Source organism: Crinia signifera, chromosome 1 (genome assembly GCF_055691185.1).
Source record: "Crinia signifera chromosome 1, ASM5569118v1, whole genome shotgun sequence".
NCBI classification, from domain to species: domain Eukaryota; kingdom Metazoa; phylum Chordata; class Amphibia; order Anura; family Myobatrachidae; genus Crinia; species Crinia signifera.
Window position 1 is genome coordinate 186,886,683 of NC_139217.1, and position 13,935 is coordinate 186,900,617.

At 39.1% G+C, this 13,935-nt stretch overlaps 1 protein-coding gene across 1 annotated transcript in view; it reads left to right on the forward strand.

Moving 5' to 3' along the window:
* EMCN (endomucin) overlaps positions 1–13,935 on the forward strand; it is a 91,899-nt gene that overhangs the window by 32,845 nt on the left and 45,119 nt on the right. Inside the window, exons 5-6 of the mRNA XM_083157952.1 lie at positions 2,082–2,144; positions 3,919–4,026. Of these exons, the coding sequence (XP_083014078.1) occupies positions 2,082–2,144; positions 3,919–4,026 (171 nt within the window). The remainder of the gene's footprint in view (positions 1–2,081; positions 2,145–3,918; positions 4,027–13,935) is intronic.

Below are 13,935 nucleotides of genomic sequence, written 5' to 3' on the forward strand. Positions count from 1 at the left end.
ATGAATCCAATAAACCAGAGGGTAGTGTATCACTTGACCCTTCACAGCATAGTAGTCAATAGAGTGCCTCCTCCTCTAATATTAACCAATTACAATTGGAAGTGCAGGTAGTGTGGTTGCTACCACTGAGTGCAGCTGTCTCCACTTGCAATGGGGATCAGCAATTGCACTGATCATACCTTAGCTGAGGTACTTACTGTGCCCCTTTGTTCAGGTCAGTAAAGCTCCCAGAGCACAAGTAGTCGTTTTTCATACTTTTTAAAAGGGATATAGATTTTACTGGGGCCTGAACTACTTTACCGGGGACTGAACAATCTCTCTTTGAGCCGGCCTACGTTCTGAAAATACAGGGAACAAATGTGTAGGGGTTCCCTATATTCAATGAAGTAGGCCTGAATTTTAAAGTATGGGGAGTTCCGGTGTATTTTTAGAACCAACACTGGGCTCCACTAGCAGAGAAAAAATGCCAAAATCAATGGACACATTTCACAGGGTCAAAAATGGAAGTAATTGTCACAAAGCCAAAGCATTAATTCCCACCCCACCAACTAGTCAGCCCAGGCTGGGGATTCCTTGGTAACTGGGGACCCCCCAACAAAGGTAATGTGTACCACAGGACTAGCCTAGAGTCCACACCCCTGGGTAATATGCACTTGGTTGATAACTTTCAGTAATAGTTAGATTCAAACTAATATTGTCTTTTACAGCAGGACTACAGTTTCCAGCAAGCTTCCCCTGTATTAGGGTCTGCTCTTACTTTTAGTCCCCCTGTATAAGAAATAAGAAAATACATTCACCGAGAATTATAAAAGTCCTTTAATACACACAAACCCGCATACACAAACATATACACACTGTACACACTTACTTTGTCCCCACTGCCAGTCGCTTCCCTTCTCCAGTAGTCATCTCTGACTATGAAAATATAGCAATCCAGATCTTGATACATCCTGATTGAGAAGCCCTGTATACACATATTGATAATTTGTATGGCTGTCAGACAGTCAGCTCCTGCTACCATGGTAACAGGCTTCTTATTGGCTGTGTATGTCCTGCCTGTTAGACAATCAGGGGTAGATTTATGAAGCAGTGATAAGGGAGGAGAAGTGATACAGTGCCTGGTAATTTATCACCGGCCAATCAGCATCTATTTAAACCCAGCCTGTAACTTAACAATTAGAAGCTGATTGGCCGGTGATAAAGTACCAGGCACTTTATCACTTCTCCTCCCTTATCACTGCTTCATAAATCTACCCCTGAGTGACTTGACTGTGATGCACAAAGAAACACTGTTGAACATGCATCGGCTTTACTGTGGGACATAGCAGCAACAATATGGTGGCTCACAATGTCCATCGGATCATGCCAGATACCAGTGGAACTGCATTTATTGAAGAATCTCAATGCAATCCTTATTGTGTTACCTGAAAGTAACCATGTGTCATGCATGTAAAAATTTGGACTCTTGTTCCCAATGTTTTACCAACATTTCCTGTACCTCAGGCCTTATATTAAAACCAGCACTGGGCTCCACAAGTAGGGAAGAAATGCCACAATCAATGGACACACTTTACAGTGCCAACCCTATGTTTGCCAAATGGGTTACAATTAATTTAATGTACGCTTAAAGAGCCATTTCTTGTTTATTCATTTAGAAGGGAATATACTATTTAGTTCTTGTATTTAATTATTGTGGCAAGCATTATTTAATGATAGGGGCACCATTTATAGTGCATACGTATGGCACTACAAATGTCAGCATGCATTTTCAATCATTTTTACATTGACTCTGAATTTTAGCTTCCGTACATTGGAGATACTGAATAATGAACTGTAAATTTGTAGAAAGTACTATAACTTGTCTCTAAAATCTTCACAAGCACATCCTAAGCTGAAACCTTCTGGTAGGGTATTAAATAATGTTTTTCATTGAAATATTTATGATGCTCTCAGACAAAGTACATGTTGGGCAAATAAACTGAGTCAGTAAATATGGAGAAATCACTTTGAAACACGTTTGCTTCATTTGCTTTTTGATGCACTGGCCAGATGTTGTAAAGACAATTATATTGCTTTTCCAGATGTAACAGACAATCAAAACAAGAATGGATTGGAAGCATCAACAAAGTTCAACCAATCTGCTGGTAAAACAAATAATAATGATCTGTGGATCTACTTTAAATGAAACTGTTACATGACTCCAACACCATTGGATTTTTTTTTAAACTGTGATATTCTCTGTATTATTATATTGTATTGTATGATATTGTCGCTAATCATTTTACTTCTGTGTATGAGTGCTAAGCAGAGGTGTGCATGGACCCCTGTGTTTTGTTCTCATACACGGCCAGATGTATCAAGCTTCAAAAAGTGATAAAAAGGAGAGTGATAAACAACCATCCAATCAGCTCCTACCTGTTATTTTTCAAACCCAGCCTGTAACATGACAGGTAGGAGCTGATTGGCTGGCTGTTTATCACTTTCTGTTTTATCACTTTTTGAGCTTGATACATCTGGCCCTTATTATTATTCATGTCTCAATTGTTTTGATTCGGATAAGGTTTTGGTTACATTCAAAACACTGGAGCAGCCATTTCTAAACATTTCGAAGCGCACTTTATATTTGTAAAATAAGTATTCATGGCAGAGTAATGTGACATTTAAAACACAATTGCTATTTCTTCACTGCATTTGCCTTATTTAGTCACTTTCATCCATTCATATGCTCGCCTGTGTCCATTATCAACGCCATCATCATCGTCATCATCATCATCATTATCGTCGTGTCAGTTCACAAATTACACCAGGGTTTCAGTACCTAAAAGCTAAGCCCATTTAGACAGACATGTCCTTTTGGCTGACATTTTCCTGTAATATGCATCAACACTCCCATACCACATCAGATAGCAACCAATCAGATCTTACTTCTTATTTATTTAGCACCTTCTAAAACATAATAGAAAGAATCTCATTGGTTGCTATGGGCAACATCCCATCTTCTTTTACTTAATTTACCCCATTACTCTAAAGCATGGGTCCTCAAACTGCGGCCCTCCAGATGTTGTGAAACTACAAATCCCAGCATGCCTTGCCACAGTTTTAACACTCCCTTATAGAAAAACTGTGGCAAGGCATGCTGGGATTTGTAGTTTCACAACATCTGGAGGGCCGCAGTTTGAGGACCCATGCTCTAAAGTGTAAAATTACTAAAGCTTCTAAAACTGAGAATAGGTGAGGTTGCCCATAGCAACCAATCAGATTTTGTCTAGGATTGTCATGGCATCCAAGAAAATGATACAGAACCTGATTGACTACTATGGGAAATATCACATATTTTCATTTTTTAAAAGCTTTGGTATATTTCTCCCTACGTTGGATACATAAACATGCCCGCTTCCAACACTGTTCTGGCATCTTACATGTAACTCAGGGCCTGATTCTGAGTTCTGTGCAATGCTGGTATTTACACAGCTGAGCAATTATTGACAGACAGAGACCATGTGGAGGAGGTAATGGGGAGTGGCAACAAAAATGCAGGTGTGTCCTGACCGCTTCAGGGCGTGTCTCTGCCTACATCTGCGATTGCGCTTGCAGAACAAATGGTAATCGTGTGTCACACCTGCTGCAGACACTGCAACACCACAGACTCACTCCAGGGGGTGTGGTGGGGGGAGGGATGTTCCTTGGATTTGTGCTGATATTGCAGATGTGTATATTCTGGGAAGCTGGCTTCACATGTGTCTTTTCTCGTATCCGTAGCATGAAAAAAAAGCCGCTGTGTAGACTTTTACATACATATAAGAATCAGGCCCTCGATAAACCAAAGCATCTATTTCTTAAAATGAGATAAGCAAGACAAAGTGGTAATAGCATGCAATAATAAGAAAAGTCGTTCAAATTTGTAATTCTATTTTACAGATCATTACCATCCCACAACTACTTCTAGCAAATTATTATCGTCTGTTATTCTGACTAGTCAGAGAACAACAAACAGAACATCAAGCAGCAATACAATAACGCCAAGAGGTAATCAATTCTGTTACTGTCAGTAATGTATACAACAGTAAAGCTATATAAAAGATATATATTGCAATAAAAACTATTTCAGATCCAGATTTAATAATGTTATATATTATCTTTTTTAAATGTGTTGCAATAATCATATATTCAGCGGGTAGTAGCATGAAGTCTGCAACAGATCTTAAGGCCCACATCCACTACGGCGAGCCATCGCATGCCGTACCTCAGATGCGATTCTCCACTTTCTCACCCAGCGACAGGATTTCATACAATACATTGCAGGCTTTTTGCATACGATGTATCATGTAAGATCCCCTACCTGGCTGTGGGATCCAGGGGGTCCTTGGTGCAACAGTGATGATCTCCGGCTCTGATTCGATGCGCATCGTATTGGAATCATAGGTTAAAACACATGCGATTTGGGCTATTGTCATCCGATTCCTCAGTCCGATTCATCGTAATTGGATAAAAAGGGCCCAAATCCCACTAGTGGATGGGGCCTTTACACATTGAAATCATATATCTATCCTAAAAGTGGATCTACTATTTGGAAATATGCATCACACACTAAGGGGTAATGCTTCTAAAAATGAATGAATGAAAGAAGAAGAGATGATGTTGCCCAATCAGATTATGGGGTATTCTGGCTCACTGCTTCTGGCAAATTTCTTCTTAGATGGACAAAACCATGTGCACTGCAGGTGGGGCAGATGTAACTTGTGCAGAGAAATTTAGATTTGGGTGAGACCAACCACATCAGACCAACTTTCCTCCAACCATCCAACTAGTTGGTTGGTTGGACTGAAAATCTGGTACTGTTGGGGGCAAATGCCAAAAAGAAATTTGCTCATATACTCAGGAGAATGGACAAAAACATTCAGTTAAATTGTTTAAATCAAATAGGTCCAACTACAGTACATTGTCTGAGTGACAGTTGTTGTCCATTTTACGATTGGGAAACAAATGACTTTAATTACAAATTACATTTGCTCCTATCCAGTACCAGGTTTTTAGTCTCAGAAAGTGAGATATTTGGTAAGAAATCTCCAGTTTTTTTAAAGCGGCAATCATTTTCACTGCAAAACCAGTTTGATTTTGCAGTGTAAATGATTGCCGCTTTAAAAAAAATTGAGATTTTTTACCAAATCTCTCACTTTCTGAATCTCTCATCCTATTAAATCTCACCCTCTATGTCTATAATTTTATAGTATGCAATACAGAAATGATAGACAGAATCTGATTGGTTGTTATAGGCAACATCACTTCTTTTCATTTTTAAAAGCTTTAAAAAAATGTAGCACTTAATTTCTCATCTACTGTTTTCATTTGTTTCCAGACTATTGTTGGAACACTGATCTCTCCGTCTTTGTTTATAAAGAGGAAATACAAAATTCACTCAATTTATTTTATTTTAAATACAGTTGGTCAGAAACACTTTACGTACATACTGTATATTTTCTGCTCACCAGTGTGCTTCCAGGTGGGGATTCATGGGAGTCTTTTGGATATGATATTTCCCCTGAAGCACTGTGCTCTTCTGCTGGCCCAGGTGTAGGGAATTACTACATTTCTTTGAAATATTGTGTTAGCAAATCTATCTACACAAGCCATTCATTCAGTTGTGTGACAAACAGGACTAGCCAGCTGCAGGCTTCCTCTCCCATTATGGGCTGGGTTTAATTAAAACTAATTAATAAATCCGTTATATATCCGTTTTTTCTGAGTGGTCTATCATCACTGCTTTATTTCAGCTGATATTGTTGGCACTCAGCAATGCTTGCTGGAATAATAATCGGAACAATAAACAGAGCACAATATTTGTAAATGAGTGGGATTTGCATCTATCTGCAGTATACAGCGTTCAGGTGCTTGATTAGTACACACGAATCATTGTTATTTGGGTAAGGGGCGGGCTGTGTGAGGCACCTGTCTCATCCAGAGTTATAATGATTAAAGTGGAAATATTACTCAATTATAAAACACATTACCGCTGTACATATTATGTAGCATGACAACTCTACATAAGTTGCCATTTGTCATTGATCTTGCCATTATATCTATGACTTGCCATAACATCCTCTTGTCCCAAATGAAACGGATACTACAGTATGTATGACTGCCTGGATGACTGTAGCTGAGAGGTATGTAGGTGTCCCATTGCTGTCCATCAGTTAGTTAGTAGAGCCAGCCGCCCTTGCATCATTAGGGTAAGTTTACTAAGATGGGAATTCTGTTGAAGATTGGATGTTGCCCATTTTAACCAATCAGGGCCTACTGTATATATGGTATCTTCTCCAAGGTGCTAAATAAATAAGAAGTAAAATCTGAATGCCTAAACAAAGTCCCGGGATTTTTGCCCGGGACCTATTCACACCAGCACTAGACCCAGGTTGACCCGGGAAGCTAGGCTGTTGTGAAAGGGGCCAATGCAGGAATGCCCCGGCATTATCCCGGGATCGAATTCCCTGGTAAGTCCCTGCATTTTCTGATGTGAAAGGGGTATATGAGACATGCAATATATAGTCTGTGTGAGATATAAAGTACAGTCAGGATTGTATCAAATTTTACACTTTTAAAACACTGGGGCAGATGTATTAAGACTTAACAAGAGATAAATGCAAGGGTGATAAAGAGAGATAAACGTCCAGCCAATCACCTGCTAACTGCCATGTTACAGGCTGTGTTTGAAAAAAGTCAGTAAGGCGCCGATTGGCTGAATGTTTATCTCTCCTTATCACCCTTGCATTTATCTCTTGTTAAGGCTTAATACATCTGCCCCACTATGGGGGAAATTTACTAATATGGAAAACCTAAAAATTCGTATTTGTATTCTTACTACGACTGCATACAGCTGTTTCAGCCATATGCAAAGTCGTGTTCTGGAGGGGAATTTACAAAGCAGTCATATACGACTGCTTTGTAACCCTCCGATGTCATAGTAATTCATATTAACGGCCCTATATATGGGACCAGGACTACGTCAGATCAAGACTACAGATCTTCACAGGAGGACCTGGGTGAGTTGGATTTCCTTCCACAGGTACCCCATGGATTCTTCAGACCCGGATGGACGCCGACAGACGCCTTCGACATGGAGTCGAATGCCGACATGGATCCGGACCAGGACAAGGCACCGGACCAAGACCCAGGGACCTACCTACGGGCTCAAAATAGGTAAGTATCAGTATGTATGGGCTTTGGATTTATTAAAGTTTTATTTTTATCGTGTGTCAGTGTGTGTTTATTTCACAATTTTTTTTACTGTGGAACTATAAGTGCCAGCGGGCCCTTTAATGCCCCGCAGGCTGGGACTTGTGGTTCTCCAAGTCCCAGCTTGCGGGGGAGGCTTGCTGGGACTCATGGTTACACAGTTAAAAACAATCGTTTTTTATTCTATTTTTTACACTCAATCAGCCCGGTGGCCACCGCTCCAGGGTCAACGGGGACAGCACCAGGCTTCAGCCTGGTTAGGTAAGTCCTGGAGGGGGGGACCCCTTTATTGGGGGAGTCCCCACTCCCCCAGGGCCCCTGACCAGGCTGACTGGTCAGTAGGGTGATGTTTTGGCTGCAGGAACTTATATAATAAGTGTCCCCCGACTGTGACATTACCCTGCTGGCTGGTTTGGCCTGGGGCTGGTTCTTAAAATACGGGGGACCCCTAGTCATTTTGTCCCCCGTATTTTAGGAACCAGCCCCGGTCCTGGTTGTAAAAAATCGGGGAACCCCTACTTGCTGGGTTTCCTGATTTTTTATTACCGGCCCCGGCTCCTTCAGCCTGGTGCTGGTTTCAGCTGTGGGGGGGGGGGACCCCACGCTGATACTTTTTCATTTATTTATTTAATTTTATATTTTTTAATCACTAAAGCCTTAACGGATCTGACTGATCTGTGCAGGCTAAAGCCAAATACGACAGGAAATAAAGTGTATTTTCCTGCCGTATATTGACGGCCGTTTCACGCCAATTAGCAGCTGTAGTTTCAATACGGCTGCTTAGTAAATCAAGAGTCACCATTCTTTTGAATGGTGATTCCTGTCGTATTCTAACGATGGTGTATGCATTCGTAGGAAAGTATCATATTAGTAAATTTCCCCCTATGGGGTCGATTCAATACGATGCACAGTGAATGGGAGGAAGCATCCAGAGCTTTTCTAATCTGCTGAATTGGAGAATGCCGGTAATCGCAGATGTTTAGTCGCAAGTACCAGCCTTCTATGACTTGACTATGGCGATGCTATTTCAGCTACGGTAGGGATTAAAACCGCATAGCTGCCTAGTTGTATCGAATTTCTGCTCGCACCCCAGGATGGGTACAAGCAAAATCCACCACTTGGAGTTAGTGGCGCTCTGATTAGAATAGCTGCGGGAGCTTCCTTACTGATGCTATTCACTGCGCACCATGTTGAATTAACCCCCATCTGTCATTACATTTCAATCAACAGTAATTGTGATCCTTTTGGTTTTTTTTATTATGAAATGAGGAAATAAGATATTTTGACATGGGCATTATGTCAATGTTGACCATATTAACATTAATCACGTAGACAGTTATTAAATGTCAACATATAATGTTGACATATAGTCCCTGGTGACCCAGTGGTAAGGTACCTGTACCTGATGGTTGCTGCTGCTCCAGTGAGGCTGACAGCTCATGGCAGTTATATGACAATCACTTCTGAGTCAGAACTGACATAACTCTGGGACAGATGTATTATAGCAGCGTTTAGCGCACCGCTATAATACTTCCTGCATCGCCTCTTTAATGAGGGAAAGCTGGAAGGGACACCAACAAGATGTATTATTAACATCTTGTCAGCCGAAGCAGTAGAACGTAAACTTCCCCCTCCAGGAGCCAGCGTGTCAGTTCAGACTGATGTGCTGTTTCTGCCTGCCCGGCTCTCTGGGCATGCGTGAGATCTCCCTTTTATCGTGCACATCCCGGAGCCAGCAGCAGAGCTAGGCGAAGCGTCTGAGCGTTAGGTGCGCTGTTAATACATTATAAAAAATATTATTCACCTCAGTTAACTAGTTCATACATCTTCCCCCTATTCCCTACCCCTACCATTATACTCCCCTTGCTGTACTACCCTAGCTTATTACACGTCATAATCGTAGAAATGTTGGCATGTTGCCTGTTGACAGTGTAGTGTTGCCATTATTATTGTCAACATAATGACTAATCACTAAAAGCATAATCTACATTTATACACAAAGGCCCTTATTTTGGTTCACTTGCAAAGGCAAATTCCTTCTCAAATGGACAAAACCATATACACTGCAGGTGGGGCAGATGTAACTTGTGCAGAGTGAATTAGATTTGGGTATTATTTTGTTTCTGTGCAGAGAAGATACTGACTGCATTATTTTACGCTGCAATATACAGTAGATCTCACTTTGAAGTAAAACCCCACGCAAAATAGAATTCTCTTTGCACGTGTTACATCGATCTGCCCCCCCCCCTGCAGTGCACATGGTTTTGTCCATTTGAGAATGAATTTGCCTTTGCGAGTGAACGAGAATAAGTGCCAACATATTTAATCTGCCATGTTGCAGCTCAGTTTACTATTCTGTCAGATTTTAATTTTTTATTAAGCTCTAGACTGGGACCACCAGGCAGGATTGCTTAGAACTGGAAGAAGTTATATGGACTTTTGTTGCTTATTCTCATTGATTCCTTCTGGATAGTTACTGGGTAGGAAGGTAAATAGACAGAATACTAGACTAAAAGACTGGTACACTACCCTGCTATGCAAGCAGGCACTAACAGAAGCCTTGAAGAGAAGTATGAGTGCTCGCTGTAGGTGATATGTGCCAGTGACACATGAGTATGCATACAACCGGGGGCTTCTATAGGATATTTTTTGTACAATTCAAATCTATAATATATTTAGCAAAATCTAGGCTAAACACACTACCACATACATATGGTTTATATAAATATGGTTTATATTTGTTAGGGATATCCAGCCTTATATAAAACCAGAGAACCCATTTTATTTAGCAAACAAGTCATTTTTCCTGTACAGAATGTGTAAGTGCACACTGCTGACACCATCATTATTATCAGGATGCTTTTGCAAATGTGTAACTAGTAAATGACAGTAGCCTAATTAAACTACCACATATGAGAGGCCTTGTTCTGTCTGTCATCTTAATTCAATCGTTTTCTATACTCTTAATTTGAGTGGAATAGCTGTGAAATAAAGCCAGGAATGCAACAGTGATGTTCTATAATTGGACAGTTACAGAGAGAGTACACAATTGACTGCCTTGTAAGCCATTTGTTTTGTTGTGTTAGCAGCTGCGGTATTTTTTAGTCCTAACAAGCAATGTTACAATGTATCCCAAGACCCATAAGTTGCAGTAATATGGCAATAGTGTGTAGCCAAGAAATTTGCCCTATCAAACAAGAATGTAAACACAAATTATGGCCTAAATTGTAACAGTAACACATGAACAGCTGTTCAGAATACAGATTGTTTTGCTGACTCTGGTTCTAAAGATTTTAATGATACATGCAAATAATGTACGTTTTATTATATCATCAGTAATTTATGTGGCCAGGGCTAGATCAATCCCTGAAATACAGGCAGCTATATTCATAATGTTCGTCTCTTCAATGTACAATTTTTAATTCAATTGTTGTACAATTTATAATGCTTATTTATTACATTTATAGAATTGTATAGCATTTTCTGGATTGAATCAACATTTTTTATTTTTAGAATGTCTAAATGGCTATCAATTTGCTGTTACCTGACAGACATTTTGTGCCTCATACCTCAGTGATGCCACTAATTCACATATGAATTCATAAACTATTGGTCAATTGTTCTCATATCATGATTACCTCCAATGGGAATATGGGCAAGGAACACTTAAGGGCAAAATATCTTACATAAAATGCACCACAAATGACTATAGTCACCTACTATTATACACTGATAAAATATTTATCTAAGTGACTTTACAAATTACACACAAATAATGAACCATGCAACCGGCAGCTATAAGGGCAGTTCCCCGTTCTGCTATATCATTGGGATGTGGAATTGTGAAAATCCTCGATTTGTTGATTCCAACCCAAGAATGATTGGAATACGAGAGTCCGGTATTTTTAATATGCAGTATTGCAGATACCCTGAAGGATTGCCATCATATCATTGTAAAAGGTGGCCATACGCCACTGCGATGTATCGCAGCTGTGTATCGCAGCAGTGTATCGCATGCGACCCCGTTCCCCGCAGTCTGTCCTACCTCCGGCTCAGGTCCAATACGCACAGGATCGCACATCGGACCTGATGGGGACATCAAACAAATCCGATATGGGCTGATATCTCGGCCCAATCCGCCAGAAGCCCAATTTGCTGAAGAAGCATCATCAGCAATACAGAAATGAACTCCTCTGGATTTATCAAATGTTTTCTGTGTCATATTAGACCAGGGGTGGGCAATAAGCGGACCTCCAGCTGTTGATGAACTACACATCCCAGCATGCCTTGCATCGGTTTCAGCATGACCAAATAACAAAACTAAGGCAAGGCATGCTGGGATGTGTAGTTCATCAACAGCTGGAGAGCCACTTATTGCCTAGCCCTGTATCAGACAGTAACATTGCAACATTGTTTCCAAAGCACTGTGAACAAAATGTCAAAATCACATTGTTGCAGCTCATCGATGTATTCTTTACCTAAGCAACATTAAGAAAATACTGTATTTAAAAAAATTTTTTTTACCAAAATGAAAATGTTTTTATTTTTTTTACATTACATTCAAATCTAAAAGTAATTTAAACAGATGCAATAATGCTCTCATCTATCTTTTTGATGTGCATGCCCTCTCCCAAAAAGACATTTTAAGGAGATAATTGCAAACAGTCCAACTGCATTATCTGTTGTGATTATCCAGGTGGTTTGGCAGCAGTACCAGTAACCTGGTGGACTGGGCTTTTGGAATTGGCTTTCATGTGAAAATCTTTTTGCACCATTTAAACTCCAATGCCATCAGGCCAACTAGGCCTGTTGTGAGAACTGAATTGATAACAGCTTTGGGAAATCCATTTCCTTTAATATACAATTTTTTGGATTTATTTCAAATTGTGCAGCCAAAAGCAATATTTCTGCCCAGGTCATAATCCAATTGGGATCATATTTTGATTAAACAGAAATTTTGATGACTTATTACTACATTTGTGAGTTCATGGCACACAGGATAATAACAATTCATAGGCCTTTTGTGATCCAGTCATTGTGATCTATTATCCAGCGAACCATGTCTGTTCCATCAGTCTCTCGATGGGGTTTAATTATTAAGTTGGGAATTCTATTGAAGATGGTATGTTGCCCATAGCAACCAAACATAATCTTCTTTTTATTTACTTAACACCTTCTAGAAGATAATAGATAAAATATGATTGGTTGCCCAGAGCAACATCCCATCTTCAATAGTAATAAACCCCGAATTACGCATTGTGTGGTAATCCTTGTGTTTTTGGTTAGACATAGCTTAGTGCTGGCATCTCAGTATATAATTATTTTGTTTCCTACTGTATATAACCTTTAAAGTACTGTAAATGATGTGCCAATTGGCAAAGGATCAGAAAACTGTAAGATTACTATGCTATGTATCACGAATGATACTTAGTGGAGTTACAACACATAGCCTTAGGTGGCTACACTTGCCAAACTCAGACTTGTTTTAGTAATCACCTTGCAATATCAATTTGTCATGCATATAAAATACATATTACATATCAAGCGGAGGGGAGGTCTGTTTTAAGGCTGTTTAAATATATAGATATTAGATTTCTCTTAAGGATGTGTCTAATACTGTATATCCCCTGCACCAATTTGTGACTACGTACTTGGAGAAATATAACTGGTATAAAATATGACAGTGATAAATAGTTCCTTGCTAGTAATATTATAGGGCACTGAACATTGCAAAATACTTCCCACTGGAAGGTAATAACCCAAAGCTGTCGGGAAAATATAGGATGAATGTCAACACACTCCACCAACGTTCTCTCATTAGTTGTGGTGATACAAAGTGAGTGTTAAACTCCACCTAGAGGATATGTAGGACATGGCTTCATTATTATCCTTTCACAACATATACTGTATATAAGAAAAATGTAATGTGTGAAAGATTCCTACAATGTACACGATAATGAACCAGACAACATTTAGGGGCCCATTTATCAATTTTCTATTGTCACTTATCACAGAAATAGAACATATGTTTTGGGACTATTTAAATAATAATAATAATAATAATAATAATAATAATAATAATAATAATAATAATACTAAAAAAGCACTAGAGCTTTTTTGCTAAATTTTTAATACATTTTAAAATAAAACTTTTGTTGCAAATTTGCTACCTACCTGTATACATATACCCATATACATAAGTTATACCATTACATGGTGTATCAAATTTACTATAGAGCGTTTTTTTTTTATATAAATATTTTATTTTTTGCCTGTGATTTTTTTCCATTATTTTTCCTTAGTACAATACACAAGAAGCATGAAAATATATTTTTTTTTTTTACAATCATGCAACAAAGGGTTAATGCCATATTAAATAATTTTATAGATAAGTACCGATGTTTCATACATAGGCCCATTTAGCTATAAAAAACAGGGATATTTTTAATAGAGATGAAAATGAGAGATGATTGCCTTTGCTCTGCTTCCTGCCAAGTTTGTATTAAAAAATGCAGTCACACACTTATCTATTTATTTATTAACGGTTTCTTATACAGTATAGTGCAGCATATTACATTGGGTTTTGCAACTGGGATCAAAAAGTAATAAAAAAAAACTGGGTAAGAATAGACACACATAAGAACCATACACTAGATAACCTGCGGCACCACTGATATCAGTAACGATATAGTGCACACACTAAAC